General features: G+C 41.8%; 3 protein-coding genes across 3 annotated transcripts; all 3 read right to left on the bottom strand.

The window, feature by feature from the left end:
- Window positions 1-60: 60 nt before the first annotated feature.
- On the bottom strand, window positions 61-5,684 carry hsdl2 (hydroxysteroid dehydrogenase like 2). The gene is made up of 11 exons (XM_083669466.1): window positions 5,504-5,684; window positions 4,535-4,698; window positions 4,118-4,216; window positions 3,770-3,884; window positions 2,968-3,071; window positions 2,492-2,590; window positions 2,023-2,217; window positions 1,535-1,606; window positions 1,191-1,343; window positions 454-582; window positions 61-304 (listed from the first exon to the last, which is right to left on the bottom strand). Exons 1-11 carry the CDS (start codon window positions 5,518-5,520, stop codon window positions 192-194), a joined length of 1,260 nt encoding a protein of 419 aa, XP_083525592.1. The 5' UTR covers window positions 5,521-5,684; the 3' UTR covers window positions 61-191.
- A 916-nt stretch (window positions 5,685-6,600) lies between these two features.
- Window positions 6,601-9,974, bottom strand: rabepk (Rab9 effector protein with kelch motifs). Its single transcript, XM_083669826.1, has 8 exons — window positions 9,857-9,974; window positions 9,547-9,603; window positions 9,245-9,402; window positions 8,633-8,788; window positions 8,084-8,245; window positions 7,590-7,739; window positions 7,209-7,358; window positions 6,601-6,939 (listed from the first exon to the last, which is right to left on the bottom strand). Exons 2-8 carry the CDS (start codon window positions 9,597-9,599, stop codon window positions 6,698-6,700), a joined length of 1,071 nt encoding a protein of 356 aa, XP_083525952.1. The 5' UTR covers window positions 9,600-9,603; window positions 9,857-9,974; the 3' UTR covers window positions 6,601-6,697.
- Window positions 9,975-10,790: 816 nt separating this feature from the next.
- Window positions 10,791-17,716, bottom strand: LOC310805261 (eosinophil peroxidase-like). The gene is made up of 15 exons (XM_083670858.1): window positions 17,642-17,716; window positions 16,571-16,639; window positions 16,021-16,108; window positions 15,605-15,789; window positions 15,378-15,510; window positions 15,039-15,168; window positions 14,650-14,856; window positions 14,079-14,433; window positions 13,703-13,863; window positions 13,306-13,564; window positions 12,997-13,167; window positions 12,385-12,622; window positions 12,037-12,230; window positions 11,817-11,870; window positions 10,791-11,617 (listed from the first exon to the last, which is right to left on the bottom strand). Exons 2-15 carry the CDS (start codon window positions 16,635-16,637, stop codon window positions 11,184-11,186), a joined length of 2,676 nt encoding a protein of 891 aa, XP_083526984.1. The 5' UTR covers window positions 16,638-16,639; window positions 17,642-17,716; the 3' UTR covers window positions 10,791-11,183.
- Window positions 17,717-19,908: the final 2,192 nt, after the last annotated feature.

Raw genomic sequence — 19,908 nt, 5'->3', positions numbered from 1 at the left:
ATAACCCAAAGAATGGAAAACCCAAGAATAAGATTTGTTGCAATAGATTTTAAACAGCTGTACAATTAGAATACTAGTTTATTAGAAACTGCATGTTAGAAAAGATTGACAGTTTATTACACACACACATTAGGATTAAACTGTGCACATTAATTGGAATCTAATCTTCATTAGATTATTTATTATTTCGATTAGAGTTTAGACTTCATCATTGACATCATCTTCTCCATCTTGATAGCCATGGTCATATCTCCCTTGATCTTCAGCTTTCCGGACATGAAAGCCATGGTTGGCTTTAGTTGACCTGTAAACAAAGCATAACAATACTGAGAAAAAAAAACACTATAACGTAGACTAGAGTAAGAATTAATGTCCTGTAGTATGATATAAGATTATGTGCTGGTTTGTAATGTGAACACTGACTCCTTGCGAGTAAACAGCTGTCTGACACACCTGAAAACATCTTGATGAAGTCGGCACTGTCCATGCTCATTATCACATCGGCTTTGAAGGGAGGCTCCCCACTTCCTGCACTGCCTGCGTCGTTCTTCAGGTCAAGGTACCAGATTCCTGCATGCTCACCTTAAATTCACAATGTATCAGAATTATTTTATTTGGCCAAGTATATTTGCACATACAGGAAATTGACTTGGTGAGGTTGGTGCAAGGGACATAAAAAACAATAGCAAACATTGACAAATTTACAAAATATTAACAAAACAGCAATAACAAATGTACAAAATAGGACAATAAAACAATACATTTTGTAGGCTTGCGAGGCTAAGTGGCAATGAGGCTAGAGGCTGTGAAATGGGTATGGGGCATGTACACTATAAATTAGAATAATTTAAAATAATTATAAATTACACTGTCATTGCATTGTGTGTGTGTGTGTGTGTGTGTGTGTGTGTGTGTGTGTGTGTGTGTGTGTGTGTGCGACAGGGTGGGGTGGGGTGGGGTGGGGTGGGGTGGGGGAAAGTCCCAGAGATGGAAGTCTATGGAAGAGATGGTGACCAGGATGGGAAGGATCAGATGGGATGTAGACAGATAGATACAGTAGCAGTACATTCCCAAATGTCGAATACTGACCCAGCATTTACTTAGATAAATATATTCACATTTTGAGTTTCAATGTTACTAAAAACATAATTTTCAATAGCAAATGTTTGGGTTGAAAAGACTGATCTCACCAGACAAATCAAACTTGTACACTCCCTGGGTGCTTTTGACAATGTCAGGATTGAGGACACCCTTGATGATGTTGAACGTGTCCTGTATGGGTCCACTAGCCACTGTTGGCGATTCCGTACTGGTTTTCCCAGCCTTAAAAATCGGGGTGGCACCTGTGGACACAAATCAGAATAAGCAACATCACAATATATTAATTACAAGGGACTTGCGTACATATATATATCTCCTAATGTTTACATATGAGGCCTTTATTGGCCATTATCAAAAATAAATGTTATGATGCATTGTACACTCATGAATCCCATGTTTCTCTTGGTATGGTCCAAAAGTTCTCTGTGCTCACCATGATCCTCCATGTGTTTCACCAGCTCCTCAGGCTCCTCATCCAGGAAGAAGTCAGGCAGTAGTGGATGTCCTGTGAACACAACCAAAACATGTCTCAAAATTACACTTTCACCTATATTCAGGTACAGTATGTGCCAGTCATTCAACAGACACTGAACTAATATATTTACAGTATATTTTTTTTTATTGTATTACTTACCTACATTTATTATCTAAATGTTAAGATAATAAGATTATAAGTACATAATTACTCAAATGACCAGCAACATTGTGGCAGGTATTTGTTATTTTGGAGTACTTATTGGATTTTGGGAGATATTTGCTTGCTAATGATGGAAGCATGTTGATGAAATGACCAGACCATTATCTTACGATCGGTGGCGTCCTTCCTACTCAAGCCTCTACCTATAGGTGTCAGAAATACTTTTTTCCAATATGTGCAACGTTAAATTCAACATTTCACTGCCAGCATCCCTGTGCACGTACCTGGAGAGACTGAATATACATCAAAGTCTTTAATCCCCTCTGTCTTCAGCAGCTCCTCATCAATGACAAAGTTTCCAGTGTAGGTGGTAGGCTTACAGAAGATGGAGTAGGCAGCGTCTGACATGATGTCAACCGTCCGACACTGTTTGCCTATATCAGAGCCGCCCATCATGTCCATGGCAGCAGTGTGGATGGCTGGAGCAGAGGACAGCATGATACAACAATCAGGAACATTGAGTTTAAAACAGTTTTACCAAAGAGGACCAGCCTGATCCCAGATCTGTATGTGTTTCAGCAAACACCTGTGATTGTCATTCTCAGGCCGAACAAATGTAAAAGTTATTTTGAAGGTACTTGTTGGTGTTCATACCGAGGAAAAAGTAACAATCATCTTACTCCTGGCCGAATAGCCTGTTCATGCCTACCGAGACCAGTAATACTGTAAAAGATATCATAAAGCAGCACTTACCTGTCTTAGGCCATAAGGCATTAACAGCGATCGACCCTCTGAATTCTTCAGCCATGCCCAGCACACACATAGACATTCCATACTTTGCCATTGTGTATGCTGAGAGAATGTTGGAGAAAGGAAAAGTACACTAGATTAAAAAATATATTTAAAAAAATAAAAATGTTTATAACATTATAAAAGTAAATTAATTAGCCTTTTCCAACACAGACACAACAGGCCATATTCAATAAAAACCGGTAAACAGGTTCCTGTGGTAAGCCGCAAACAACAGTATTGTTGTACTGCAAGAGGACATATTTGAATCATCATGCAGTCCATGTTCTTTCTATTTCATATTGTAAACATGAATCCAACCTTGCGTTCTTACAGTTCAAAACATTCATTGTCGTTGACTGACCCCAGAAACTCAGCTATTGGTTTAGATTGAATAAGGCCTCCCAGTCACTCTGTAACCCAACTAACACGTAGCGTACCTGTATGGTTTTTGAACCAGATGGGGTTAAGGTTGAGTGGTGGACTGAGGTTAAGGATGTGAGGGTTTTTACTCTTCAAAAGATGTGGGAGGCACAGTTTTGACCTGATAAAACAACAATTCAAGATCAGAATATAAAAAACAACAAGTAGTACAAAGAGAAATAACGAAAAGTAGGATCCATACCCAACTTGTGTGTTTTTATAGCAACATCTGGACTGAGACATTGTTGCAATAGAAATAATACATTTGGGAGCACTTCATCCATCATTTATTCACCCCTGAGACAACAGCAGCACAAACACGACAGGACCTATAGTATTTGTCAAGTTCAGGCGGCTACTTGTCCCATGGACATCATCCGCTTATATGATCCAGCACGACTGTATTCTGTTCATTCAAGTCATGTATTTGAAATTCTGGTGACAGGATTAAATCCCTTGAGATGTATAACATTGTCAAGACGTGTCTAACCCTAACCCTGTGTAACAAATATAATCAGATGGCAAGAATTGAGCGCTGTAGCCAAGTTTGCATTGCCACCTGTTTGCACATGGCCACAGGAGAGTCCTACTCCTACTTAAATCAATGATCCCCAATTGGTGAAAAAGGAATTGTGACAAAAGCAGGCTGTGGGAAATTCCACAAAGCCTAGAATAACTACGGTAACCTTTCACTTAAGCAACTCATTTCAATCTCCAAGTGCGGTTTTCTAGTCCAATACCACAATCCAGCTCAAAGTATTAATTGACGAAACCATTCGCACAACCATTCTGGTATATGTATAATGAGGATTGACTCACGTCAAATAGGTCCCTCTAAGGTTGACACCCAACATAAGATCCACTTTCTTCATGGACGTCTCCAGAGTTCCTGTCAGGTTGATCGCACTAGCATTGTTTACCAGAATATCAATACCTATAAAACGACCAAGACAGAACACAATACAATGTTAACATTAATACAACAAGCATATGAGATAATGAATACATGTACTGAGCATCCATCGATGGACAGGGCATTAACTGTCTGTTGAATTCATTGATAATCTGAGGATAAGCATGATCTATTATGACATTTTCCATTGATCAATATGACCATTATAATAACATTTAAAGCGGTGTTCCATCAGGTGTGTGGGTGTAGATTACCTCCAAATTTCTGCACTGCCTGTTCCACTGCATCTCCAAGTTGCTTCTCATCTCTGACATCAACAATACATGGTAAGGCTTTTCCTCCCACTGCTTCGACTAGGACACAGACAGGGAGAGGTATTGAAACCAGCTTACAGTTTCATTCCTGATCATGAGGTACATATGTACACATATGCACATACAATTGCTTACATTCTCATGCAGTCTAGAAGGCATTCAATTTGAATTGTCATGAAACTGAATTACTGGTAGTGTAGTCATACTGTGTTATTGCAAATAACTTTGCCACAACACAGGTTACAAGTAACAGGAACACACAGGGCCAAATGGTTAAGAACACAGTAAGCAAGAGCTACATTTGCATAACGAAAAATCCCTTTGACCTTTTGGCAAGACAAAGCACTAGCAACTCACTTTCTTCTGCAGCTGTGTAGATAGTCCCAGGCAGTTTGGGATGAGCCTGGGCAGTTTTAGCAGCTATGACAACATTGGCACCATCCTTGGCAGCTTTGAGGGCAATGGCCTTCCCAATACCACGACTTGCTCCAGTGATGAACAGGGTACAGCCTGCAAGTTTTCTGTAAATCACAATCAGTACACATTCAGAGCAACATCATGGTCTCATCAAGAGACGCAAGTCCTGTCCAAATACTTATTTTGATCATATTATCATTCAATTGATCATTGGTCTGAAACAAACATAGACCCTGTCAAGGGTCTGTCAGCAATGGGGTCAAATCCATAATGGAGGTACCATTTTGATTGATATTAAAGTTAATAGACTCAATTCCATGCAATTTTCTTGCAACTCATTTTGGTTCTCATCACACATTTTGTGAGCAATAACGGTTATAACAATTAATAAAATAACTTAAAAAGGAAAACCCTCTACCTTTTGCCATTCATGAGGAGGCCGTGTGTATAAGACCTTGACTACCTTTGTAGCTATTATGGTTTTGTAGAGCAGAGGTCATTTGCTGCGACACTCAGTCAGTGACCTTTGCCCCGCATCTCATCCGTATTAAAAGTATAATAATAATACATGCTATTTTAATGCCACCTGGAAATAAACAATGTAATTGAATGTTGCAACTACTGGCTACCTGTGGAACACATGTTGAAACTACTAGCTATTCCAGCAGGTGAGATTCACAGGCAAGATGTGTCCAATGTTCTTCCGTCTGGAGACTGGCAGCTGAGTTCCATAGCCTAGTCTGCTTTAGACTGCACGCTATAATTTGGATTTCTCATTGTAGCCATCGCTTGTCAACACATATCATAAGCGTATACAATCAGTCAAAAACTTCGTCAGCAAAGATCTTGAAGGAGAGGAGCTAACGTTAGCTAGCTAGCTAGCTATGCAAGATAGCGAGTTAAACTTACCCTGTGTTTTGCAACATTCTGGACCGTCTGATCTCTGCAGAGGGTGGAGAAAATGTGGATAAATGCTGGTGAACGTTCTTTCCAAAGTGAGGACTATTTACACTTGCGTTCGCAAGATTCAAACTGCAGATTAGTTCCAACTTCACAGGACTAGGGACATCAAGCTATGCTACTTTGTATGGGTCCAGGGCTGCAAGAATGACAGCGTCAGTGGCCTTTCCCCCAGTTAGAGATATTTGTGAGATTGCGAAGATGACGTACTCGACCGATTTCCGTGTTGGTAACGTGGTGCCAAAGATTCACGTATTCAAGATTTCACCTGGGCACTGTTGTATGTTTACCAGCTATCTTTTCGGTGGAACAGTTTTTTTTATGGGGGGTGAAACTCACAGACATTCGAATGAAAAAAGCAAGCTTCAAATAAAAAGTAGTAACTTAAGTCTATTCTCTTGAATGAACAAATGCTCAGCTTTCAAATCAAACAAATACCAGTTAAGTCAGAACCACGATACAATTGACGAAAATGAAACGCACACCTCTCATGTAACTGTAAGTTGTTAAATCAAAGACATGACTGTGTCTGTGTATTCAGGTCTAAATATAAAATTTAGCCTTGGGAAAATATTGTGTGCGGTCCATTGTATGCAGTCCAGATAGAGCTGTTTTGGCCACAGTAAAAATCAAACATTTTCTATCACACAGTCCAAGACCCAAACATTTATTTTAAACACTAAATTGCACAAATATGCAAATGAAATAATAATTATAATTACTTTAAAAAAAAAAAATTGGTTCCATAATATTTAGTAATTTATTCTGAAAATATTGTGATCCCATCACTTTACCCAACATCTCTTACATCATGCTTTTATTTTAAAGGGTTAGGGTTAACTTGGAACATCTCTCTGAAATACATCACCACATACATTATATATACTATCTAGCCACAACCGCAGGCTGGCTTCCTGCTGCATTGTCTGGAAAAGCCTGATGGGTCATCATATAACTTCTTGTTTGTGATGCAGACACATACATCAAAGTAACCCACCATCACCATATCCACCATTTAACATAGTAATAACTACAAAAGTAGATGGTATTTTACAAAATATTGGTGTTTATTTGACAACAAAAACAATCAAAAATATGTTTACATTCAGGCACATTGTACGTGTCAATCCAGCTCTATCAGGGTCACGTTAGTACAGTTACAACACAGTCACTATGTATGACTCCCTGGGTGTCCATGCCTCCGAACACGAAGGCTAAATGAACAGTCTCTGATGCTGGGCTCTGGGCTTGGTCACCCTGGGCCTGGGCCCCTTCTCCACCCCCCTCAGCCCTCCTCAACCTCCAGGGCAACACACACATTGAGTGGTCCAGTCTGTTGGGGGGGAGGTCCCCTTCAAACCTCAGCAGGGTCCAACGCCTCTTATCTGCAAAGAGAGATAGAGAGAGAGAGAGAGAGAGAGAGAGAGAGAGAGAGAGAGAGAGAGAGAGAGAGAGAGAGAGAGAGAGAGAGAGAGAGAGAGAGAGAGAGATTTCAGACTGATGCTTATATATGATCAGTTAATTGACAGGGAGATTGCATTCATATGTTAATGGTTTTACACCCACCAGGGGTGGAATTGTCAAACGTTCAGCGGTGTTCTGTCACATCATTCAGGGCCGTTTCCAACAGAGCAGAGTAATGATGTGGCCTTACCACAGTGAAACCTGTACATGGAATTGCTGGCCCCATCTGAGGTCATCCCTCCAAAAATGTAGATGTTTTTCCCCAGAGCCACAGCACAATGGGCAGCTACTCCTGAAGGGATGTCTCCTTTAGCCTGGACCTTCTCCCACTTCATACTGCCTAGAGAAAACAGACCCAAGTAGTTTACACACACCACACACACACCATGGAATGCCAAATTTCAGTTGCAAATTGTGTGTGTGTGTCATACACATAGCAGGCTGCCCAGCAGAAAACAGGTGTGTGTGTGTGTGTGTGTGTGTGTGATCTCAGAGTGTTGGTTATCAAAGAAATTGTCCTATAATACAACTAAATCAAGACCTATCTTTTCAAGTGTACAGTCATGCTTACTGGTGTCCAGTGAGTAAATGTCGCTGTGGAACCTCTCTCCTGCCATGCCTCCATGGATGTAGAGCTTGGTCCCCACTGTTACTACCACATGGCCGTGCCTGGCAGGAGGGGCCCTGCCCTGGGTGTCTGGCTGGGACCAGGTGGAGGAGACTGTAGAGAGATTTACAGAGGGTTTTTGTTCTGTATTTTCCAATTGTAACATGTTGTATGTTTGAATGCCTGTTATAAATGCCATCCAAATTTCCCTCTTAGGGATAACAAAGAAGACCTGACTTCACTTAAAGAGAGAGGGGACAATAACAACACACACAGGAAAACAGATTAAGTGACATACAAAAGACAAGCATTACTTGGGATGGATGGTGTGTGTGCTGTCTATTCATGATGTGGCCTCTCTGTCAGAGTTGTGTGTCAGATGTGTTGAATCGTTGTTAATGTTGGCTCAAATAAAAATAAATTGACTGATTCATTGAATGTGTCATTGGATTACTGACCTGTGTCAAAGACATGAAGCTTGGGGTCAGAGACAGGAGTGGTCCCTGTGTCTCCTCCAGAGAAGACAAACAATCTATCCCCTATGCAGGCTGTGGTAGTGTGGTACGTCCTGGGACAGGGGGGTGTCCCCTTCACCTCCACCCCTCTCCAGGACCCTCCGTCTGGACACATATACAAACACACAGGCTGACCATTAAACAGCTGCAGGGGAGGGTGGTGGAGGTAGAAATTCTATTCCTCATGTGTTTGATAGCATTCCTAATTCTATTTCATGCATGACAATGAGCCCGTCCTTTGATTTCTACCTCCACCAGCCTCCCCTGAACATATAATAATGAGACTGGAAGGTCTGAGATAACATATTACACAGACAAGTTAACAATGATACACTCCTGTTAGACTTAGACAGTGTTATTCAGTTGCATAAATCTCTCTTCAAGGACTTATTTATGTGTGCGCTTATTTATGCACACAGATTCTGCACACAGAGGTTATTAGTACAAACTGACATTCAGTATATCACTCAGCAAACTCTGCTCTCCCTCTACCTGTGAGTTGTACACTCTGTACACAGTTGAGTTTCCCAGTCTGCTGTGCCCCAGCGAACACCCACAGGCTTTGAAGACAGCTTTCAGGCACAAAGGTACAGTGTTCGTACCGCGCCTCCAGTCCCGCCCACTCTGGGATGTCCCATTCGTGGCCGTCTGATAGCAGGGAGACAAACAAGAAAGGAACTGTCAACCAAGGAGCCAGTGATATGAGAGTTGACTAGAGCTGGTTAAAATGTATTAAAGTGAAAGTGATGTAGGCCTTTTGGTTAGATACATTTAGTGGTTTTCCACACTACAGGGCCGACCCAAACTATATTGTGGTAGTTTGGGTATTTTCCTATCCAGCACTGTTTCAGCAACCATGGTGGATGCGTAACCAGGCCCACCCAGTACAGCTCAGCTTGGCTCTGTAGTGTGAATTAGGGTTTACAAGTCTAAGACATGGACTATGAGACAAGAGAGACATATGAGGCACTGTCACACAAGTACTGTGGAATACCACTGGCCTTGGACATTGTATGTAACCATAGAGATAAAAAAAGAAAAGGAAAACACTGAAAATAGTAAAAACATGACATCATATGGTGTGTTGATGTCATAATTATTTACCAAGATGAATGACATGGGATTCTGAGAAGCTCCCATTTGGGTTGGCTCCTCCTATAATGAGGATCTTTCCCTTGCCTCCATCCTTCTCTGCGGGGGTGTATGTGCAGGTGTGGCCCACACTAACCCCAGGACCTCCACCTCTGGGGATCAGGGCATACCTGTGGACAACAACACTCATCAACATCATTCTGCCACCACATGTAGTTAACACCTTGTATAAACTATGTATTATCAATGGCCTGTACTGATGAGTAAGTGACTACAGTGTTTGTGTTTTAGTGTGTAACTGATATGTTGTTTACCATATTCCTTCCCGTGGTCTGTCCTCTGGGTCAAGTACAGGGAGGAATTCCATTATTCTGTAGGGGGTGTAATGTTCTATAAATTGGAGCATTAATTTAAGCCAGTGCATGTACTTCTGTGAAGTAAGGTGTAAACTAAGCCATCAGGCTCAGAGTGACAACATGTGGCTAGCAAAGCATCCCCTGAACTCATTGTTAGCTAGCTAAGCTAGCTAACGTTAGCTAAGCTAGCTATGTAGGAAACATGTTCAGGGGATAGCCATATATTAGTGTTAGATCGTAACCTACTGTACTTATTAACTGTACTCACTTGTACAGAGACGGAGGCTCCCGCAGTTGTCTTTTGTTCGTTGTGAAGAATAATGCAATATGTTGCCTTTATTAGAGATAAGAGATTGACACAAACTCAATGTAAGAGGCCATTTTTGTTTTACGTAAATAAACCACGTTGACAGCGTTGTTGTCCTGGAAACCGAGTCCATTTGAGACGCAAGCGTAGTATGTGCAGTCTGGGGAATCAGGATTGGGCGATTGCCAAATTATGGCCTGAACCATTGGAAATTCCAAATGGGTTTGGCTAATTTCTCAGCCGTTGTGTATGTCATTTCGTATGTCTGCTCACTGTGTCAATGTCTACACATCCCCAGCATATTGAAACCATTAGTTCAACCGTTTGCGGTTACCAGGTACCTTAATAAATTAGCATAACAATCAAAAAGTGTTCTTAGTCAGACCTACAGCAGCAGCCCCATTAAATGGAATGTTGACCAGCATATTTTTCTGTATGCAGCCTGACCTCTATGGGTTTGTAATATCACTCAGAGGAGTATGAATTAGGCTGTTTGAGAGAAGCCTTGAATCCTAAGCAACCTACCCAGTGGTGAGTGCATGTTGTTTGAAGTACAGTAGACCAACAGACAATACTATAGCAGGTATCAAAGCTGTGTGCTGAAAAACCTTGTTAGTGAGTGAAGTTATGGGTGGTGGTGCTCATTTTGCATTTCCTGTCTTTTGCGGCTTTTGACAAAACATAACATCTCACTTTAAAAATGTTCGGTCATTAATGAAGTATTAATCAAGTAAGGTCTTTGATGTTAATGGCTTAAAGTAGGCCTAGCCTATATCATTGTATATAACTGTTATATATTAGCTTATCGTGTATGTGAGTGATGAAATAATGAAAACCTTGAATATGAAGTCATTGATATCATGTTGAGAAAAAGCAAAGAAAGTCAAAGAACATGACCAATGAAAATACATTTATAAATCAATAATGCATACAACACATCAAAACATTAAATTCACTGATATGATTATATTAATCTGTGTGAACAGCATTGAATGGAAAAGAGAACATTAGTGGGTCTGGCAAACATTGGAATGTTTGTCAGATATGGGTGTTGGTTTGGTTAAAAAAGCGGAAGCTAGAGGACACAGAGGAAGATAGAAAGGGAGAGACAAATGTGGAATGCACTCTCCCACTCTTTTTCTCCTCTTATCAGTGCACGTAGAAGAAACTAGGGCATTGATTTTCCCTCTCTTTTGAGATGAGATTAAGATTTTAAGTTAAAGAGCATGTCCTGAATTTCAAAAGAGGGCTTTCTAAAACACTGTAACAGTGTCCAGGGTGGGGAGGTCTAGACAGTGAAAAGCAGGTGGCCTGAGAAGAAGCTATCAGAAGTCAGGCCGTTGCCACCGTAGTTTGCTGTTAGCCAGACCTTGTCCCCCTTCTTGAGCTGCAGCAGTGTGCCCCCAGTGGCCGTGGTGTAGCCCTGCTGCTGGGTAGTGAAAGAGTGCAGCACCAGCTCTCCATTGCGCTTGAGGTCGATATTGCCGGTGTTCTGGTACAGAGTGCAATGGAATTCAAACTCATAGACGCCTGGCTCTACACAGGAAAAGACCCCTGAATTGGTGTTATAGTTTTTCTGTCCATTATAGATGACCTCACGGAAGATGATGGGCTGGCCGGGTTTAGGGAAGTTGTAGCCCAGGCGCACGGCGAAGGCAGATTTCGGAGAGATGGAGCCGGGTGGTCCAGCAGGACCAGTCAGACCACGAGGCCCTATGGGACCTGTGTGACAGGAGACATGGTTATGAATCACGTTAACACTACTGTTATTATAGTCTTTAATGGTTATAGCAACTACCATCACTAGGGCAAGCCTCCAACATTCAAGATTTACTAGTGGAATATATCAGAAATCATACAAATAATATCTGTGAGTATTCATGGAGGAGAAAAGGAATGGTAGAGGATGGGATCTTGGTACCTGCTGGCCCTGGTGGTCCTTGTTGTCCTTGCCCTCCTTCACCTGATGAAGAACCTTTACAATGAGAAATCACAATTAACATTACTATTTTCTCCCAAATGTTGACCAAATATTTATGTCCTGAGAGCACACTACTTCACACCAATATGCCACACATTGGGAATATTACAGACAGAACAGCATGTCACGTATTGATAATATCAGAAGTTATAGAACTAACCCTCCCAGGGGCTGAGGTCGAAGGCAGGGATGTCCTCACAACGGTCATAACCATTCCCACGGGGTCGGTACTGGAAGGGTCTCTTAGGGACGTCTGTGATACCAGTGTTGTCACAGATGATTCGAGCCAGGGATGTCTTCCTCAGAGATTCTCTCTGATCCTGTGTGAAGACCCCATCCTTCTCCCACCACAATCTGAAAGAAAAATAAAATGTGTTAACTCTAAAACAAGACTTACTGATATTGACAGGGCTGAATCTTTCCTGAAAATGCCTCGTGAAAATACATATGGAAATAGTGCCTGTCTCTAAATAGACCCAGACCTGACCTCAGCTCTCCCCCTGCTCACCTGTCTCCCTGACGGATCTTTTGGAACTGAGTGGCGATCATACAGGCGAAGAGGGGCCCCACTCTGCCATTGGGGACAAATGGCTCAGCCACACCACCAAGCCACACATCAATGTTGTCTGGAGTTCCATAAAGGTTCAGCAGTTTCTCTGCCAGTACTGTGTTGTTCAACACCTTAGCCAACTGTTCCAGGTTTTGGGGCTGGGAGAGCCCACACAACCCACGCCATTTGTTGTAACCTAAGAGGTGAGGGAATGGAGGAGGATTAAAATTGCCGCCTCTCATAAAGATATCACAGAGCAGACAATGTGGGGAGCTGTGGTGGTTCACCAATAGGCTGCTGTATCAGGCTAATTGATTTGGAAATGGAAAATCAAATATAGACAGTCATCCTAATACAGGCCTGGGTGAAATAGTTGTACCTGACCCAGCCCAGCTAGTTTTACCCGTCCCATCATCACTTCCAGCTAAAATGATTTTGTAGTTTTTACATTTGTAGAATAAAAAAAAGGTTCATGTTCATTTTATGAATTAAAAGACCCCTAAAAATGAGAGGTTTTAGATGAGTCAGATAAAGCAAGAAAGAGAGAGAGACTGAGACAGAGGGTCCTACCAGGGAGTCCGTGGTCACGGCCACGTTGCAGGTTGAGAGCGGCCAGGTCTAGAGCCAAGTCACTGGCAAACTGAAACAGACGCTCTCTCAGCTCGTCGGGCATCATTTGGTCCTGTCTGTTCAACTTGGCCTGGCGACCCGCCAGCCCCCTCAAAACTGGGTCCAAACCACCTGCAGATATAAGCAGACACAAGTTGTCAAGGTGTATATATCCATATAGTTCTCATTTTATAATATTCACCACATATTTTGGGTCTACACTTTGCCATGTAAAAGTTAACTGAAGGTGAATGCCACTGAGAGTTGTACCTTCAAAGACAATCCTCCAGGGGGTGAAGAAGGCCCTGTGCAGCAGTTGGCTGGGGTACTTGGTGCTCTCTGCGTACTCCTCATCCAGTCGGAAAAAGAATGGCTGAATAGCCAAGTGAGCGAAACGGTAAGCGGCAGTAGCAAACACATTGGAGATGCTGGGGTCCACATTCTCATCATAGCCAGGGTAGGTTGACAGCTGCTTGGCAACGAAGTCTGGGCCCACAATGTGCAACAGGTAGTCTCTGAATGTGATGACCTATGAGAGAGGGGGAGGGCGACACTTCAATTACCCAATCAGCCAACAGGTAGCCATGTGTGTACATGTGTCTCACAACACCATAATGGTGTGATTGTGGCTACCACATGCGTTATATTATCATCTCATTGAGCTCACCTGGAAGTAGGCACCCATGATCTTGCGGGACTCCTGGTAGAGTCTCTCTCCAGTCCACTTGGGGTTGAGCTTGGCAAGGGCGCGTGCCAGGCGGTTGTGCTCACGCACCATCAGTGTGTGGATGGAGGTCAGTGCAATATTCTCATTTACACGCTCATCACCTGGGACACAACAAGAAAATGTTTTATCTTTATTTAGGACTTTTGAAGGATGTTTAACCAAGGATGAATCCAACTTGAAATCCACACCACCTGGATCTGTGTGTATGGGAATGCTAACTACTGTACATCACACATGAGTAATGGCCTGAGTGGCTTGCTAACAGAAATAATGGTGTGTATTAAGTTTATGTATGGAATGTTATGTTTTCACTCACCTGCCACGAAGCAGGGCACCTCCTCTGCATTGCTGTCATTGGTGATGCGGGCGCGGTTGGCACACATGTTGGCTTCCATGGTGGAGAAGGGCAGGAGCTCACGTCCATTGTCGGTGTAGCGGGTGTTGACCCTCATCAGGCCCTTCTCATTGGTAAGGTCTCGCAGGCTACGGGCCAGAACCTCCTCAGAGCCGTACACCTGGCCCACGTCGATGAAGGCTGTCAGAGAGTTCATCTGCTGACGCACGTTGCTGCTGCCAAAGAAGAAGCCAGTGGTGCCTGTGCCGCAGGCTGGGGCAGAGCGAAAGAAGGGTATACACTCCTCCTTGCGGAAACGAGAGTCATTCTCTGGGATCTGTTTCAGAGGAGAAGGGGAGTAGTTAGGACATTGGTTTCTCAAAAAGGTAGTGCCATTTTGTTTTCAGGAGAAAAGTCAATACAAGTAAATACAATACATTTGTACTAAGCCATTTAAAATGAACATGTAATGTTACTCTACTGTAGAGTCCAGGGTAATGAGAGTGCATGTGTGTGCGAGCGTGCATGCGTGTGTCTAGGAGAAGAAACTGACCGTGATGGGGAAGCAGGGCTCAGTGCGATCACAGCTTTCGTCACAGTTGATGCCGTCATTGAAGGAGCGGATGCTGGGGGAGTGGGGGGTGAAGGTCAGGTCATGGTCAGTCCACTGGCCAAAGATGGTCACCAGGTGGGTGAAGAGGTTATCATTCTCCACATCTTCGTTGGCTGTGGCCAGGATACGGTTGGACACTTCCCTCACCTGGAGAGATGGGGAAAGGGATCACACTGGTGAGAGTGATGAAAATATTACATGCACCACTAAGGCTTATCTCTTCACGAGAACAAGTAGAAAGTGGATACTTCAACTACCACTTATAAAGACAAGGATGTTAGTGATAATCATGTGATATTTGGTAGTTAATGATGGCACTGTTGTCCTACCAGAGGAAGTATGTTTCCATTGACTTGCAGCTTAGGGTCCCAGCCCTTGGCCAGTGAGATGCCATCCTGGTACTCAGCAGGTAGCCAGCGGACAAAAGGGGTGTTGGAGGAGCCTTTGCGAGTATTTTCTCTAGGGAGGGGTGAAGGGAAAACAGATATGAATGACTAATGTCAAAACCTGTTCTATTATGAATATTAATAAAGGATTATGTTAACGTTTTGGGCATTGATATTTGCCTTGTTTTTGTTATCTTGATTGCATTTTGGTGTAACAGGATAATATCTTTACATTTGACATGCCTTGGTGCTGTATGTGTGGCTGTAGCTTGGCTGGCTCACCTGTTGTTGCAGACGCTGGTGGCTGTGCGGAAAATGTTCAGATTGGCAAGGGTGGAGCATGAAGGGGGGCGCGCCCTGCCAGAGCAGCCAACCAGATCAGCAATAGTCTCCAGATCCTCAGCAGAGATCAGATCTGTGTAGGAGGTCAATAGTAAGTGAGCTGTGTGATGTGGAGATGAAACGGATGCAGCTGAGATGTGACTGTGTGTGTGTGGGAAACAACAGACCTGTGGCGTTGAGGGAGCGTTTCTGAATGCGGTGGTTGTGGAGCGACCTCTCCTCGATCAGTCTGATGGTGTTCTCCATGTAGTCTGCAGAACGCACCGCTGTGCGGGTGTCCCCGGTCGGCTGCTTCAGCAACCGGAGGGTGTTTGAAGGATTGTCTACATTCTTCTTCACTCGCGCTAAGCTCCTGCAGCAGAGTGGAAATGAGGATACAGTACCACACCCTTCTACTCTCTCCCCTAATGAGACACACGGCTGTTATGACACACACAGATGGTGAAGGAGACAACTGGTACAGTATGTGTAAATACACACTCAAATAGATATGCGTACATCTTTGGTACAATTAAAAGTATATGATTGCCGTGTGCTATACCGCAGGCTACTATTGATAATGTCAAAGGGTTTGCACACTTACTCTTTCCTGGAGTACTCATAGTCCTTGTCCACTCTTAATTTGACTTCATTCACAGCATTAAGGATGAAATTCCTGTCCAAGTGTGATTCTGGGGAGAAAATAAACAACCTTCTCTCAATTTCTATAACTGAAGGGCAAAATACTGTTAGTATATTTGTCAAAAGTAATTGGCTGTGTTCCAAAATGCGTTCTGGCACTCGATCTCCAGCATATACTGTACAGTACCGTACTTGGTATACACTCCAGATAGAGTGCAAGAATGCATTTTTTGGAACACAGCCATTGAAATTTAAATATATTAATTTAAATAACTTGTAAAACAAATTTACTGAAATAGTGATAACAAAAAACGTGAACAAAGACATGATCTGAATTAATTTAATCTAATGATAACATTATGATATGATAATATGGATGAGAGCACCGTAACAAAAGCGCTTAACCAATGTATCTGTTACATCTGTTCTCTCTCCTCTCTGTTGACAATGCACAGCTCTGCAGTCATGCTCGATCATTCAGGAACAAAAGTGATGTGGAAAATGTCACTCACCGGCATTAACCTGGCTCATCAGGCACAGGTACAGACCCAAGGCCAGAAGGCAGAGAATACACTTCATCTCTGAAAACACACACACACACACACACACAGTGTTTTTTATCATAAGCAGTTCAAACATGCAATACTTATATGTGTATATAGCAGCAATATGAAAACAACACACTCTGCTGTGATATTCATCCCCATTAAAGATTTATTTTAGAAGTTAACCCTAAAACTACCAACAGGGGTCTGGCCAGACCCCAAGTGGTACATTGAGGGTAAAAAAAAAAAAACAATGCTCTGAACTGAAAAACTACTCTAAATTATTTTATATGGTGTCAAATTTTAAAATTACAAATGTTATAGGTGAGCAGAAAAAGGCACAGTTCTCCCAATTCAGCCTATGGGAGGTGAAGTCTTGATTAACATTACATTTTGGCATGTGCAACTTGTCATGACACTACCTGTGTCATAAAAATAGTTTCAAAGTGATTTTACAGATTTGGAGCATACGAAATCATGGGCCCTATTTAGGCCCCGGTTTTTTCGCAAAACAAATCATTTTCTGTTGTTGTCAATTATTAAGAAAGAAAAATATTCCTTTTTGACAGATTCTGGCTTTTTTTAAAAGAAAAAATCAATTTGGGTTGTTGTTAAACAATGTATGCAAAATATGTAGCTTGAGGGTTTTAAAAAAGTGGAAGTGAAAATGATTTGCTGTCAACACAAATCGGTAACACTTAGTACACTTTGCATATCAATGTAGGATACATCATCACTCAGTCTCATAGGCACCTAGCTCAGGGTCCCAATCCAGACTTCTAAGAAGCTCACAGTTCAGATTTGTCCAATATCTAGCTTTTAACTCACTCTAACATAAACCAAATAGATGCCAGGTAAGACTGTCTACTCTCCAGTCACATCACAATTTGCAAGATCAGCAAAATCAAAATGATAATACAAATTATAGCCTTACAAGAAGAAAGACACTCAACTACAGCCGAAACAGCAGAACATTAAAAGGTACATCCAACAAAAGCACGACACAAAGAGAGATGATGAGCGAGTGTTTGGGTTTACCTGCGAGCTCCAAATTGATCCGGGTGCCTCTCTTTGGTCTGTTCAACCCTTATGTACCTGAGCTGTCACCTTCTCAGGTGCACTTACGATGGGATGTGTTTCCTTGTTCCTGGTTCCTCCTCCTCACCTGAATCATCTTTGCTTTGTCTTTTTGCAAGAACAAAACATACAAGCTCTAGGTGATGTTTCCTCTTTTGTTTTATCAACAACCTTTAACACGAAGTGTCCGCACTCTCCTACCACAAATATGTTGTCTGTCATGTTTGGTAGGTGATCATGGGCTGAGAGGGAATACCAAGCATTTTGAGAATATCAAGCATTCACCATCAAATAAATCAATATTGCGTCAACTGAAATTGTATGTTTGATAAATAATCCTCTATCAGTAGTTACTTTTATATTCAAGAATATTTTATATTCTATGACGTTAACAAACAAATCTATTAGAATGTGCCATACATCAATTCTATCTCTGTTTTTTTATCTTTTTAGACAATGACAACTTCTTTAGAAACATTACAAGTCATGCATCGTACAAGGAAGCCAAGGCAACATGCATTATGTTCCAGACTTCCTCATAATTTGATTCAAAGACAAGATAGTGCCCTGAGAGCTTTGCGTAACTACAAGAGAAAAACGCCTTAATGGGAACTAAAAGCACAAAGTGGTCCAGAGGGTCAAATACAGTTTTTCTTTAAGTGACTCTAACCCTAACCCTATATTTCAATAACATTTCATCACTTCTTTTCACTCAACCAACACCTAGGTCTTCATAGGATAATGTTTGTGACGCTGCTTCTTCAGTAAGCTATGACTGATCATTTTACATGGTATCGAATCCAGCCATGGGCATGACTGAAGGGCTACAGGACTGCATTGGTTCTTGTATTACATTTGATTATGGATTCTTAGGGCTTCAAGCACCCTTCAAACATATGGGTCTTTTGGGGGGGAGGAATAGGCCTATGGGTCTTTTGGGGGGGAGGAATAGGCCTATGGGTCTTTTGGGGGGGAGGAATAGGCCTATGGGTCTTTTGGGGGGGAGGAATAGGCCTATGGGTCTTTTGGGGGGGAGGAATAGGCCTATGGGTTGAGTGCGTTCCATCTCCACTTTTACATAGGCTACTGGAAAATTCACTTTCCAGTGCCATTAAATTAGGTCTTAATCCCAACAGCTACATTATTCACTACATGTGTAATGTGGCATGTGTGATGTGATAATTCAACAGTTTATCAATAAATATTCTGAACATGAGGTGAGATCTCCCAACAATAGAACATAGCCTATATAAAATACATGTTCATTATAATGAAGCACATATGCACAGGCCTGCTAATCAGTTAAAAAATGTTTGTAAAAAGAGATAAACATCGATAACTTTTATAAAAAGAGAGCATGTTTGAGAAATTGTACTTGTTTTATTTACTAAATGTTAATGTTATCTTTTCTTAAAAAATTGTTTTGACTAAATTATTATTCGATAGATTATTTGAATAGAAATGTAGCTTTTTCTTTCAAAAAGAGAGAGCATTTAAAAAACAAGTGAGCAAAATTACTAATCAGCTTGATCAGCTTGTTATGTCACATATTGCATGGATTACAGTAAACGGGCTTTCCTCCTTCCAAAAAAAGCATTAGAGGTAACAAATTACACTGGCATGTAGTCTCTCCAGTTAGTTTTTTCTGTGATTACGTGAGCAACAAACCATTGAGGGAGGTTGCGTTCCAGGTTGTGTTCACAACAATGGCTCCATCCTGTCACCACAGCAAAGCTTTGATGGATGGTTTAGAATATCATAATGCACCAACAACCATAATGTTGTGTTTCAAAAGAATGAAGAGTAGAGGTAATATGCACATACCAAAAAAAAACGTTCATATTCGGTGCAAAAGGTAGGTAAAACATATTATGTAGAAAAGGAAAAGGCCTGCACACGGTATATCAATGCTCCCCTTTAATTCTGCACCAAACAAAACAACAACTTTTTCACTTCAAACTGAAGTCTTTGTCAGGTGAGTTCACGGACATGACAACACACGATATGTATATATGTTATAGCTTCAGGATCCAATGGGAAAACTTTGAACAAGGCCATGTGCCTATATGGGGCCCAGGATCTAAAGACGGAAATAACACCATCAGTCATCAGTGCTCACATAGGGATGCAGATAAACATATAGATATATTATACATATTATACAAGGAAGAAACCACAGTCAGGTATGCACATCAAAGTCATTACAGGAATGGTCTAATATCAAAGTC

This window comes from Argentina silus, assembly GCF_951799395.1.
Source record: "Argentina silus genome assembly, chromosome: 5".
Classification (NCBI taxonomy): Eukaryota; Metazoa; Chordata; class Actinopteri; order Argentiniformes; family Argentinidae; genus Argentina; species Argentina silus.
The sequence above is the reverse complement of the archived record's forward strand: the minus strand, read 5'-3'. Positions and strand labels throughout refer to the sequence as shown.

Excerpts from the sequence above, each read along its gene's own strand:
- hsdl2 (XM_083669466.1), bottom strand. Across the intron at positions 3,072-3,769 it reads CTTAGAGGGACCTATTTGAC|GTCAAAACTGTGCCTCCCAC; the intron begins GTGAGTCAATCC and ends TTGTTTTATCAG. Across the intron at positions 2,218-2,491 it reads TGCCTTATGGCCTAAGACAG|CCATCCACACTGCTGCCATG; the intron begins GTAAGTGCTGCT and ends CCTCTGCTCCAG.
- rabepk (XM_083669826.1), bottom strand. The coding sequence starts at position 9,599 with ATGGAATTCCTCCCTGTACTTGACCCAGAGGACAGACCACGGGAAGGA. Across the intron at positions 8,789-9,244 it reads ATCCCATGTCATTCATCTTG|ACGGCCACGAATGGGACATC; the intron begins GTAAATAATTAT and ends CCCTGCTATCAG. Across the intron at positions 7,359-7,589 it reads CATTTACTCACTGGACACCA|GCAGTATGAAGTGGGAGAAG; the intron begins GTAAGCATGACT and ends TGTTTTCTCTAG.
- LOC310805261 (XM_083670858.1), bottom strand. The coding sequence starts at position 16,637 with ATGAAGTGTATTCTCTGCCTTCTGGCCTTGGGTCTGTACCTGTGCCTG. Across the intron at positions 15,790-16,020 it reads TATGAGTACTCCAGGAAAGA|GAGCTTAGCGCGAGTGAAGA; the intron begins GTAAGTGTGCAA and ends ACTCTGCTGCAG. Across the intron at positions 12,231-12,384 it reads AAGATCCGTCAGGGAGACAG|ATTGTGGTGGGAGAAGGATG; the intron begins GTGAGCAGGGGG and ends TTTTTCTTTCAG.